This window comes from Caretta caretta, chromosome 3 (genome assembly GCF_965140235.1).
Source record: "Caretta caretta isolate rCarCar2 chromosome 3, rCarCar1.hap1, whole genome shotgun sequence".
Lineage (NCBI taxonomy): Eukaryota > Metazoa > Chordata > Testudines > Cheloniidae > Caretta > Caretta caretta.
In genome coordinates this window covers 3,546,374-3,559,817 of record NC_134208.1, presented here as the reverse complement: position 1 = coordinate 3,559,817, position 13,444 = coordinate 3,546,374, and the positions used below count along the sequence as shown (strand labels likewise).

Here is a 13,444-nt window from a genome sequence, read left to right as displayed (position 1 = left end):
GTGCAGTGGGGAGGGCGGATGGGGATCAAAGCAGGGGGCAATGGAGCGACACCAGGGCCCTCGTGTCCTGACGGAGCTGGGGACCCGCTGGGACAAGGCAGGGGGACAAAAGGAAGATGGTGGCTCCGCTCTTCACTTTCATCCCACACGCAGACGGGCGTGAACAGGGACTCCAGCTCCGAACCCCTCTGGGCACTGGGGACGTCAGGACGTTCCTGGTAACTGCTGGAAATGGCCCACCTTGATTATCACTACAATTCCCTATTCACTACTATTCACTACTATTCCCCCCCGCCCCCTGCTCTCCTGCTGGTAATAGCTCATCTTAAGTGATCACTCTTCTTACAGTTGTACGATAACACCCATTTTTTCATATTCTCTGGGTATATAAATCTCCTCACTGTATTTTCCACGGCATGCATCCGATGAAGTGAGCTGTAGCTCACGAAAGCTCATGCTCAAATAAATTGGTTAGTCTCTAAGGTGCCACAAGTACTCCTTTTCTTTTTGCGAATACAGACTAACACGGCTGCTACTCTGAAACCTGTCACAATGCAGTGTAGACGTACCCTACTCAGCTCCGGGTTGCTCACTGGCCCTTCCCCGGCGGGTCTCTCACTCTTCAATGGCACGCTCACTCCAGGTCTGCTCCCCTGACTGGCCACAGGCTGCCCCCATAGCCCAGCCCAGTTCTTAGTCCTACGATGAAGAGGCCAGATACCGATTCTTAGTCCCCCGACCCTCGCAGCCATCCCCTCCACCTGGGGAGGTGGGTGAGGCCTGGCACAGGGGCAGCTGAGCCCCCGGCCCCCTGGGCTCTCTGTGCTGAGGGCCTTCCCCAATTCCATGCATTCGAGGCAGTCGGAAGAGGTGGGAAGCCAACCTGCTGCATCATGGTCTCCTTGTACTGCTTCTTCTGGGTGACTTTGATGGGCGGGAGCTTGGTGACTGCGGAAACCAGGAAGTTCATCAGGATGTCCTCGCAGTTGGCCATCTGGTCCACCATGCTGTGCAGGCTGCCCGGCAGGTAGAAGGTGTACAGATAATGATAGTACCTGCCAAAGGAGAGGGCAAACAGGCAGCATTCAGCGAGTGCCGGCGGGGAGGGAGGGGGTTATGAGACCCCAGGCCAAACTGGTCCTGGTGGGGCTCCTCCCAAGGCTACAGAGACGCGCCAGCGATGGGTCTGGCCCATCGTCTTACCAAGAGTCATTCTGCCCAGAGATGCTCCTGGAGCTGCTAGGACGAGGGTACAGCACATCAGGGAGACCTGCTCTGAGCGGGGAGAGAGGCGAGAGCCTGCAAAGCCAGTGGCCTGTCTGTACCGGGACTCCCCGTTAGCTGGGCGGGGGTGGCAATGGAGGGACAAGGCTTGCAAAGGGCGGGAGGTTACAGAGAAGGCTCTGCTCTCCGCCAGAGGAGAGCTGAGGTTGCAGGGGTGTCCCCGGGGAGCCCCGCTAGCACCCCACTGCTTCGCGTTAGTCTCTCTGTACGTTGGCCCCGCTGTACAGCCAGCGCTCGTGGCTGGTGCCTGCAGGAGGCTGCCCGGTGCTCTGCCAGGCAGGGCGAACGTTTGTGCCTTGCCTTGCCAGCGGCACGTCGCACGCAGCCCCCAGCGCCATGGGATTTCCTGCCCGGAGCCGGGTTCCCGGCCGCGTGCACCGCCCCGGCTCACCGGTGGTAGAACGCCGCCCCCGTCAGCACCATGGAGTACTCGTTGGTCCACTTAGAGGTGTAGGCCCACCAGCCTTTGCTGCTGTCCCAGTAATGGCTCCGGGCTGGGTAACCCACGATGCGCTCCGGGAAGCTGCACCACACAGTGAAGGCAAAGTCAACCTGGAGGCCCCGATGGCAGGGGGCAGGTCGGGGGGGAGACGGGAAAGGAACAAAACCAGGATTAACAAGCCAGGCTCGGCACAGCAGCCCCAGCACTGACCCTGCCCCACCGTCCGCGGCTAACACAGCTGCGTCCGCCCGGCCCGCGGTGTCCTGGGCCGAACCTCTGGCTGGGGCTCTGCCTAGCCCTGGGGGGCAGTGGCCTGGGAGCCTCAGCCTGCAGCCCCCTCTCCCCAAGCCGCCACATGGTGCCTCCAGGAGGGCGCCCAGCTCCCCTGCCCAGCTCTCGTGCTGGCTGTGACCAAGTCAGCCTGCCCCGGCTCCCCGGCTACAATAATGCAGAAGGGGAAACACTGCACCCCCTGCCCCCTATTTCAGGGACCCGGTGTCTCCCCTTCCCCTGGCACACCCAGAGCCGGATCTGCCCCTTGCCCACGACAGGGACAGTCCCCCGCCGGCCTCGGGGAGGTTTGGTGTCTGTAATTCCCCATCGGGTCCGGGAGAGTGCGGAGGGGAAACCTGGCCCGTTCTCTTGTGAACCACACACCAGGCTCTATGAAGAAGGCCTGACAGCAGTGCCCAGCACACAGGGCCAGCCAGGGGGCAGCTGGGAACCGGGGCTGCATGGAAGCAGCCACGCACCCAGCACCCAGCGCCAACCTCTCCTGCCCCTGAGGGTCCAGGCTGCTTTATTCACCGAGAACACAGCCAAACGGCACCGGACCCCGACTCTTCTGCTGGGCTCTGCCGGTGCCCCTCCTCCCACCTCTCCCGCTCGACTGAAGCTGCCCCCAGCCAGCCCCTGGGGCTATCCGAGCCCTGGCCCCTGGCCCCCCAGCTAAGAGATGTGCCCCCTTCCTGCAGGGAGGGACAATGGGGATTATTGGACCCCCCCCCCCCGTTGCCCTCACCTCACTGGTTGATAGGACAGTGTCTTCGTCCAGGCTCAGCACGGCGTCCGTCCGGATGAGGTCGTAGGGGAAGAAACGGCTGCTCATGGTCTGTGCAAAGAGAAAGCAATTGAACCCCAGCCAGCCACGCTCCCCCACCCCAGCCACTGTGACTACGCCCCCTAATCCCAGCAAGCCACCCCCCAAACACCAGCCACTGCGACCACACACCCCCAAACCCCGGCCACTGCGACCACGCACCCCCACCCCCAAATCCCAGCCACTGCGACCACACTCCCTAATCCCAGCAAGCCACCCCCCAAACACCGGCCACTGCGACCACACCCCCCCAAACCCCGGCCACTGCGACCACGCACCCCCACCCCCAAATCCCAGCCACTGCGACCACGTCCCCTAATCCCAGCAAGCCACCCCCCAAACACCAGCCACTGCGACCACACACCCCCAAACCCCAGCCACTGCGACCACGCACCCCCACCCCCAAATCCCAGCCACTGCAACCACGTCCCCTAATCCCAGCAAGCCACCCCCCAAACACCGGCCACTGCGACCACACACCCCCAAACCCCGGCCACTGCGACCACGCACTCCCACCCCCAAATCCCAGCCACTGCGACCACACCCCCTAATCCCAGCAAGCCACCCCCCAAACACCGGCCACTGCGACCACACACACCCCAAACCCCGGCCACTGTGACCACGCACCCCCACCCCGAAACCCCGGCCACTGCGACCACGTCCCCTAATCCCAGCAAGCCACCCCCCAAACACCGGCCACTGCGACCACACACCCCAAACCCCGGCCACTGCGACCATGCACTCCCACCCCCAAATCCCAGCCACTGTGACCACGTCCCCTAATCCCAGCAAGCCACCCCCCAAACACCGGCCACTGCGACCACACACCCCCAAACACCGGCCACTGCGACCACGCACCCCCACCCCCAAATCCCAGCCACTGCGACCACATCCCCTAATCCCAGCAAGCCACCCCCCAAACACCGGCCACTGCGACCACACACCCCCGAATCCCGGCCACTGCGACCATGCACTCCCACCCCCAAATCCCAGCCACTGAGACCACGTCCCCTAATCCCAGAAAGCCACCCCCCAAACACCGGCCACTGCGACCACACCCCCCAAACCCCGGCCACTGCGACCATGCACTCCCACCCCCAAATCCCAGCCACTGTGACCACGTCCCCTAATCCCAGCAAGCCACCCCCCAAACACCGGCCACTGCGACCACACACCCCCAAACACCGGCCACTGCGACCACGCACCCCCACCCCCAAATCCCAGCCACTGCGACCACATCCCCTAATCCCAGCAAGCCACCCCCCAAACACCGGCCACTGCGACCACACCCCCCAAACCCCGGCCACTGTGACCACGCACCCCCACCCCCAAATCCCAGCCACTGCGACCACGTCCCCTAATCCCAGCAAGCCACCCCCCAAACCCTGGCCACTGCGACCACGCACCCCCACCCCCAAATCCCAGCCACTGCGACCACGTCCCCTAATCCCAGAAAGCCACCCCCCAAACACCGGCCACTGCGACCACACACCCCCGAACCCCGGCCACTGTGACCACGCACCCCCACCCCCAAATCCCAGCCACTGCGACCACACACCCCAAACCCCGGCCACTGTGACCACGCACCCCCACCCCCAAATCCCAGCCACTGCGACCACGTCCCCTAATCCCAGCAAGCCACCCCCCAAACGCCGACCACTGCGACCACACACCCCCGAACCCCGGCCACTGCGACCACGCACTCCCACCCCCAAATCCCAGCCACTGCGACCACATCCCCTAATCCCAGCAAGCCACCCCCCAAACACCGGCCACTGCAACCGCACACCCCCAAACCCCGGCCACTGTGACCACGCCCCCCCACCCCCAAACCGCAGCCACTGCGACCATGCACCCCCACCCCCAAACCCCAGCAGTGCGACCCCCACCACCAAACCCAGCCACTGCTCCCCTCCCTGCCCTCCCACCTCCAGCAGTGCCGCAGCCCCGGGGCCCCCCTACCTTGTGTTCCCCTTCCACGACGCTGAAGGGCACAGGGACGGACGGCCACCGGCTCCTCGGGGGCGGGGGCTTCTCGCAGCTCCACAGCACCACGATCTGCAGCGGTGACAGGCAGGGCCGGGTTACGGCCCCGACCAGCCCCAGACTCAGACCTTAGCCAACCGTCAGCCACGGCCAGCCAGCACCACCAGCCTCGGCCACCCCAAGGCCAGAGCCGGGGCTACCATCACGCCGGTCAGCACGGTGCATGGCCCGAGCAGAGACGCCCACGGGGATAGCACCTCAGCCAGACCCACCCAGGGCCCTGGAGGGACGGGCCTGGACTGACCCTGCCACCCATCCCCCATCTCCGGAACGGCCTTGACCAAACCCACCACCCACCCCCCCATCCCCGGAACGGCCTTGACCGACCCCGCCGCCCATCCCCCATCCCTGGAACGGCCTTGACCGAACCCACTGCCCAGCCCCCATCCCCGGAATGGCCTTGACCGACCCTGCCACCCAGCCTCCATCCCCGGAACGGCCTTGACCGAACCCACCACCCAGCACCCATCCCTGGAACGGCCTTGACCGAACCCGCCGCCCATCCCCCATCCCCAGAACGGCTGGACCCATCCCCTACCACTCAGCCTTCATCCCCGGAACGGCCTGGACTCGCTCCCCGTGGTTTCCTCTCCCAGCCCCACCCTGGGGTGCAGAGGCACAGCTCCCACTGTGGCTGGCCAGGGGCTTGTTCAGGGATCAGACCAGAGGCCCAGGCCCAAGGGACCGGGAGGAGGAGCGTCTCCTGGCAGGTGGGCCCGTACCTGGGTACAATACTTGGACTTGGCCACCGCGAGGATGAGTCTGACGATGGGCTGGGACTGCGAGAGCAGCGGCGACGCGGCCTGGATGACGGCGGTGAACTCCTTGGCTGGGCTGCGTCCTGCAACGACACACGGCCCGGCTCGGACTGGCCCGGGCGCTCTCCGGCCAAGCTGAGGGGCAAGGGGCCCACGGCAGCCAGGAGGGGAAGGGGAACAGCCCGGGCGGGGCCAGCAGCTGGGCAGGGCTGGGGCGGAGATGATGCACAGAGGAGTTCATAGCGCTCTCGGGGCCTGGCCATGGGGGACGGGGAATAGCCAAGGGGACCGCAGCATCGCTGGCTCTGTGCGCTCAGGAGTCAGCCCCCACAATCAGGAGATTGGCTTCAAAATCCAGAGATTTAAAATAATCCTCAGCGCTGGGCTGGGCTCTGCACCCCCTGCTCTCCCAGCCGGAGCGGTCGGGCTGTCAAGCTCTTCTTTCACTCCCCAGGGCGTCTTTACCAGAGGTCACTCTTTGCCAGAGACATCCTTTCTCCCAAGAGTTGGCTGGGCAATGGATGGGTGATAAAAACCAAGTCTGGACCAATCCGACTAAAACACCCTTCCCCTCCCAATCACTCGGCTTTCACTCTCCTGTGATGCCCGTAGAGTTCCAGCTAGACAAGACCTGGCTTTCTAGTGGAAACGAAGCAGGAAAAAAGACTTTCTGGTCTTCTTCATATGTCAGCGGAAAAAGGGAAAATTCATAAAATCTGAAAACAAAACTAACCCCCTCCCAGCAAAGGTCTAATTCTGAAAAGGGAGCATGCCAGGGACTCACTGATGTCCAACAGGAATGGCACTAGTGCCATAGATTTTATGTGGAAGGTGCCCAGATACCAGGGTGATGGGCCACACGATTAAACTGTAAGATAGACACAGCACACAAAAAAGGCAGGCCCCTATTTTTGCCTCCCTTTGATGGGCTGGTTTAGAAATAAGGACGGAAATTTTAAGCGGGATCCTGAAACAAACCAGGAGCCTCCATGCTGGGAATCGGAGAGTGACACCAGGCACATCCTGGGTTTGAACCCAGGGCCTTCCGCATCAGACCTCTGCCACTTTAGCTAAAGGAGTAACGCCATTCACGGGACCGGCAACTCGAGGGGGACGTGGCACCACTGTACAAGTTCTAACCCCACCCCCGGGGCTGATGCAGGGTTAGGTGCAGCCGGGAGGTCAGTGTCTCTGCAAAGGGCATCAGTGAGCGGGTGGAAGGGCCGATCTCCACCAGGCGGAGACGCCAGCAAACCCTGCTCTCCAGAGATCCCTGCAGGAAACAATCCCCTCCCGTAAATCCGCAGCCTGCCACCAACTGAGCAGCCCCCACTCCAGGCGGGGCTGGCCAGCAGCTGCAGGGTAGGAAGGGAGATAAAGGGAACAGCAAGAAAGGAATGGTAGGAAGGGGAGCAAGTCAGTATGAAGGGCACCTGGGACTGGGGTAGCAGGGGGAATTGAGGGGCATTAGCAGAGCTGGGTGTGGGGAGCCCAGGCCTGGGATAGCAGAGGTTGTGGGCCAGGATTGAAGGGCACTGGCAGAGATGGGGGGAGCCCATGGCTGGGATAACATGGGGGGCTGCGGGTCAGGAATGAGGGGGCCAGCGGAGCTGTGTATGGGGAGCCCAGGGCTGGGATGACTGGGAGGGCGGCACACTGGGACTGAGGGGGCCGGCAGAGCTGGACACTGTAAAATGGGCCAGATCCGGTGCCGTGACCGCCCCTCCCACCCGGCGCTCTAGGGTGGGGCTAACTGAGGAGTGAGTCTCCAGCCGGATCCTCCCAAGCGATCGGCGGGAAAAGCCCGTTTGCCACAGGCTGGGCTGGAACAGCAGGGGGCGCTGCAGGTTCAGGATCCCGGAGCAGCAGCAGAGCTGTGTGCGTGACCCACTGATCTTCCCCCTCCGATGCCCCGTCCTGACCAGCAGCCCCCCCTTCACCCCGCTATCGCTGTCCTGGCCGCTCCCGAGCGAACCCCACCCGCTGTAACTCACTGCACCAAAGCATGAGGGCACCACGGCCCCTCCAGGAGAAATATCCAGGAACCCTGCATATTCTGCCCAGCCCACGGGCTGTTACTCCATCGGGAGCTCCCAGCCCAGCCTGGGCGACCAGGGACTCCAGGGCCAGCTCCGACGCCTCGCCGGGCCTGAGGCCCCCCGGGGCCCATTCCCAGAGCCTGGCCCCTCCCCATCGCTGCCACCTACCCAGGGCGCAGTAGTAGAAGGGGAAGTCGGCGAGGCTGGTGGAGAACTGGGGGAGAACGTAGAGCCCGCCCGGCTGCGCGTTCCACATCACGTGGTTCCTGCTGATGTGCGTCTGGATTCGGTCCTGGATGATCTGAAAATGACGAGGGGACCGGGGGAGCTGCGTTACTGACCCTGGGCTGGGCCCTGCGAGGCTCAGCCACGGACGCTGCACTGCCCCGGCCTCCGGCCCTGTCCCATATTCCCCGGGGCGGGAACCAGCAGGCCGGGCCATACACCACAGCAATCCCTGCTAGCGGCTGGAGGGCTGGGCTCTGTCCCGCACTGGGTTTGTCTAGGTTAGGAGAAGAGGTGGGGTTAGCGAACACATGTCACCTGGCCCCAGCACAGCCGCGACCTTTCCCCAGTGTAGACTCAGGTTAACCCCTCTCGTCACCAGTCGGCTGGGCAAGGTTGATCCTAGAGGGGCCTAGGCTGGAGGGGAGGCCAGCTGGTGCCGGTCAGCCGCTGGACGCCAAGGGACCGAGTCGGAGCAGCGAGCGTTGGGGATTCAAGGCCCTGCGGAGAGCTGGCAGCAGGCTCTGTGCTCACCATCGTGCCCCGGGGACCAGACACACACCATGAACAACTCAACGTGCCCCATGGCCCGGGACACCTTACCCAGTGCCACGGAAGGGAGAGTGTCCGGGGCAGTGGGTGAGGCTCCCATGCCAGGGAGCAAGGCTGGGCTCTGCACTGGAGAGAGGTGTCCCCAGCACCCAACCTAACTCTGCAGGGGTTGGGGGAGCTGCTGCATTGCTCCAAGGCGTTGCCCCATAATTCAGGGCTCCCCATGCTTTCATTTTGCTCTAACGAGCCTGCAGATGAGTGGCCACCTGACTGCACCCCCTGGTGGCTGCGCCTCAGTTTCCCTTCGTGGATCCCGAATAAACTCCCGCTGGGGCGTTTCCAGTCCAACCCAACAGCCAGGCTTAGGGGCTGGTTTATCAACTCAACGCCCAAAATGAAATAAACGTCTCCTCTCCAGAGCAAACCTGCTCCATCCGCATGTCAAAGGGGTTTGTTCAGCCTGCCTTGAGCTCCCCAAGACGGCTCCTGCACTGGGCACCTGAGACTCCTCCAGGCGGCAGCGCCCCGGGGCAGCAGATGCTGGGCTGAGCCCCCTCATTTGGTGTAACAGGCCCAGGCATTGTTAACAAGCCCCTCTAGAGGTGGGTCCATGCGGCCGGTGTAGCTGTGCCGGGCCAGCTTCCATTAGCCAGCATGGGCAGCAGCAGCAGGGCAGACGTGGTGGCCTGGGCTAGCCGCCGAGTGCCAGCCCACCTGGGACTGATCTGTACACGTCTGTCTTAGGCACTTCCAAGGCGCCCATCACCATGGTATCTGAGCACCTCCCAGCCCCCTGTGAGGCAGGACGGCACTATGATCCCCAGTGCACGACTGGGCGACGATCACAAGTGGAGTCTGGGGCAGAACCCAGGACGCCTGAGCCCCAGGGGCATGCCCTAACCACTGGGCCAGCCTTCCTCTCTTCCTCGGTGGGCTAAGGGACTTGCTGAGGGTCACACTGGGTGGCTGGGGAGCAGGAATCGAACCCGGGTCTCCCAGATCTCCAAACTGCTGCACAGCCACGGTCAGGCTGGCAGCGAGCGACGGTTACTGCTCACAGGGCCACGCTCGCTTGCGCCACTGGGCCCTTGTCGTCCGCCCAGTTCCAGCTGGCCCCGCTCCCTGTTGTGTCTACATGGAGCTCTGTGGGCCTGGGCCTGCGTCTCTCACTGAAAGGTCTGTACAGCACCCGGCACAAGGCCCCAAGCCCCCACTGAGATCTGCCGGTGCAGGGCCCCAGCCGAGCAGGAGTCGTTACACAGGGCCAAGGGCTCTGATCACATCTTGGTGCAGCCGAGACGAACTAGCCGGGACATGGCCGCATGCCAGATTGAGGAGCCCACCCTGAGGCCTGGGGTTGGGGGCCAGAGGTGGCCCTAGCCTGTGACAGGGTGTACCCATGGCAGCTACCAACCAACCAAGGTCCCCCCACCGCCCGGCCCCCTGTGCCGGTTCCTCAGCCTGTCGTGTGGATCCAGCCTGGCCTCTCCCAGCCCGGCGGTAACACCATGGCCTGGTACCCTGATCTCCCTGGGCACCACGATGCTCCAGGCCGTGAACACACCAGCTGGGTTGGCAGCTGCTGGGGACCTTTTCTGCACTGCTGAGAACCTGCAAAGTTCCTTCCTAAGGCCACTGAGCCCCCGCAGCGCAGCCCGGGCCCCCAACTGCCCGATGAATGAAGCACAGAGATAACCGGCCTGTAGCGGCCTTCACACTCCCCGAGGAGCCCTCTCCCCTCCCGCCTCAGACCAGACCGCATCCCAGCGAGCCACCACCAGCCTCACCCGCCTCTCGCTGGGCTAGGGCGAGCTCGGGAGAGGCACAGACCAGACCAGCAACTCTTCAGAGAGTGCGGGCTGGGCCCAGGGTGCTGCCTCTCTCCTGGTTCTGCCGCTGACCCCAGGCAGCCCTGAGCAAGTCACTCTGTGCCTCGGTTTCCCCACCGGCACAATGGGGATGATGAGGAGGCTTTATTCATTCACGTGTGGCAGCACTTGGGATGGGAGAGGTTAAACAAGGGCCTGGCCTCCTAGTCTCCTTCCAGTGCCCTTGCTGGAGAGAACAGCTGCATTTCTGGTGCACCTTTGTGACGTTATTGACTTGAACTGGGACTGTATAGAACATTGTTGCAACCAAGGTCCTGTAGTGGGACCAAGTCTTGTATAAAGGGGGTCAAATGAGGCTTCTCAGACGAGGTTATGGTTGGCTGGTTAGGATGATGCTATCTGCTTGCATGTGTCATTTTTGTATTTAAAGTTGTAAGTATTGGCTCTAGACTGTCTGTATTTCAAACTTGTGCTCTGCTTCTGGGGGACACCCCAGACGAGTTGGTGTCAGCTCTGCCTAGCCCATTAAGGACCATCAGCGACACAACTGACCCACTGAGAGAAGGCAGACACTCCTGGGGACTCAGCCAGGTGTGCAGGGACCTGCCTAGGGACCGAACGCTGAGGTGTTTCCAGGCCATGTGAGGGGCAGCTTGTCCCTGGGACACAGAAAGAGACGCCACATGGCAAGAGACTGTAAAAAGTTACTGCAGCTCCTCCATCTTGTCTTCAGTCCTGCTTCCTACCTCTGGAGGGACTTGGCTACACTGAAGCTCTGAACCAAGGACTGAAAGACCCCTCCCAGCTGGGGATGTTCTCCAGAGACTTGATCTGAACCTGCCGTTTATTCCATCACGGCTGCAAGTCTGAACCAAGCACTCTGCCACTGCTGTGTGTCAGTGATTCCACTGAACCCATTCTAGCTCTCATCTCTATCTTTTCCTTTTATGAATGATGATTTGATGATTTAACTGGGAATTGGTCCTGCTTCGAGCAGGGGGTTGGACTAGATGACCTTCTGGGGTCCCTTCCAACCCTGATATTCTATGATTCTATGATTCTATGAATAAACCTTTAGATTTTAGATTCTAAAGGATTGGCAACAGCGTGATTTGTGGGTAAGATCTGATTTGTTTATTGACCTGGGTCTGGGGCTTGGTCCTTTGGGATCGAGAGAACCTTTTCTCTTTACTGGGGTATTGGTTTTCATAACTATTCATCCCCATAACGAGTGGCTCTGGTGGTGATTCTGGGAAACTGGAGTGTCCGAGGGAATTGCTTGTGTGACTTGTGGTCAGCCAGTGGGGTGAGACCAAAGTCTGCTCTGTTGGGCTGGTTTGGTTTGCCTTGGTGTGCATAGAAACCGCAGCCTTGGGCTGTAACTGCCCTGCTTTAAGCAATTTGTCCTGAATTGGCACTCTCCGTGGGGTCCCGCCAGAACCAGCCTTGTTACAACCTCCCAGCCCAGAGGATCTGTGCTTTTCAGACAGCTTGCACTGCTGGGTTCAGGCCAGAAAATCCACAGCAGGGTCTGAGTCCTGGCCACCTCTGTCCTGGCTCCCCAAGGCCCTGCCCAAGCCTCCACACCCGCAGCTGTGGAGCGGTGCCCTGGGGCAGGGGCACATGGCTGCATGAACTCCCCTGTACGCAGGTGGTGCCTCCAGGGGTTTGTCGTTACTGTTACACAACCTCATCACCGAAACCTCAGCTTGAGCCGTCCCCTGGGCTTGGCTGCTCTAGAATATTTCCCCGCAGGGATCGCCTAGCCCCCCCTCCCAGACACTCAACCCATCTGACAGCCCATAGGAGCCACTTGTTCCGACGGCCAGGATGAGTCAGCAAATGAGCTCTGCACCTCCACACAGGTCACAGATCCTGACCTGGGTGGCAGCTCCCTTGACCCAGCAGCGGTGTGTCAGCATTGTCGACCCCCCTTCCCCTCTGAGAGAAAAGCTCAGAGGACGTAGGGGAGATGTAGGCAGCGCCTAGGTCTCGGGCAGACCCTAAATGCCTTCCACCATGCTCCAAGGGGAAGGAGCAAGGAGCCGGGACATCCTCTCCTCCCCGCTGAGCGTCTCTTGTTCTCCCACTCCAGCCAATATCCTGCCCTCCTCCACGATCCGGTGCACCAACCAGACCCACTGTCTCCCCCACCGGCCCTTCCCCCATCCTGAGTGAGGGGACAAGGGCTGTAACCGAGGAGCCCACAAAGCCGGGAGCACTTGCCTCGAGGGTCGTCAGCACGATTTTCTCTACCGAGGAGAAATAGGTCTCCCACAGGAACTGGGTCTGCTGCCGGAGGGCCAGGACTCTGTCGTGGTCTATGGAGCGGGTTATCGACGGGATCTGGAAGAGAGCCGCGGGGGGGGGGGTGAGGGAAGGTCGGCTAAGATGACCCCCAGAGCCTCCCCGCAGAGCCAGGGACGGGGCCAGCTGGCCAGGGTCTCTCTTGGGTAAGTGCAGCTCTGGGGACACAGGCTGGCGTGGGGCGGGAGGGCTCAGCAGCCAATGCCCCGAGATGGCCAGGGAATCTGACCCTGGCTGGGGGAGCTGAGCCCTTGAAGATCTGGCCCACAGAGTCGACGATCACACTTTGTACCATTCACTAGGTGGCCGCCCACGACTGGTCTTATTGTGCCCATTTCACAGAGAGGAAAAGGGAGGCCCAGGGTAGGCAGGCGCTGAGCGACCTGAACCTGCCCCGTGAGTCAGTGGCGGAGATGGGAACAGGACTATCCGGAGCCGTGCCCCAGCCCTGGGTCCTGCTGCCCCAGATACATGCCCCGGCTCCGGCAGCAGGCTGGGTTTGGGGTGGGACAGCCGCCCCGCCCCCTATACTGCTCTCAGACCCCCGCATGGCCTGGGGACGGTGCCACATTCCCAGGAGTTTGGGCTGGAATAGTCGCAGGGGCCTGGCAGGGGCCTGAAGGGGGGGAGGGGTGTCCCCCAAGAGAGGGCCCCGCCGGCCAGTGGGGAGGGGCGCAACTTCTAAGCCAATGTAAAGGCAGCATTAATCTGGCTGGCCCAATGCAGGCAGGAGCTTGGCATGTTTCACCTGCATGCAGCTCTGCCGGTGCCCCCCAATTCCGACGCCCAGCCCCTGCTGCCCCACCCTTGGGCTCCCCTCCCCCAGCTCTGCCAGTGCCCCCCAATCCCGACCCACAGCCCCC

General features: G+C 62.3%; 1 protein-coding gene across 1 annotated transcript in view; it reads right to left on the bottom strand.

The window, feature by feature from the left end:
* The window catches only part of LOC125634923 (exostosin-1-like), a 178,894-nt gene that overhangs the window by 3,655 nt on the left and 161,795 nt on the right, over positions 1–13,444 (bottom strand). Inside the window, exons 4-10 of the mRNA XM_048846259.2 lie at positions 12,501–12,620; positions 7,837–7,969; positions 5,594–5,712; positions 4,788–4,883; positions 2,748–2,837; positions 1,676–1,836; positions 884–1,055 (exon numbers count right to left, since the gene is read on the bottom strand). Of these exons, the coding sequence (XP_048702216.2) occupies positions 884–1,055; positions 1,676–1,836; positions 2,748–2,837; positions 4,788–4,883; positions 5,594–5,712; positions 7,837–7,969; positions 12,501–12,620 (891 nt within the window). The remainder of the gene's footprint in view (positions 1–883; positions 1,056–1,675; positions 1,837–2,747; positions 2,838–4,787; positions 4,884–5,593; positions 5,713–7,836; positions 7,970–12,500; positions 12,621–13,444) is intronic.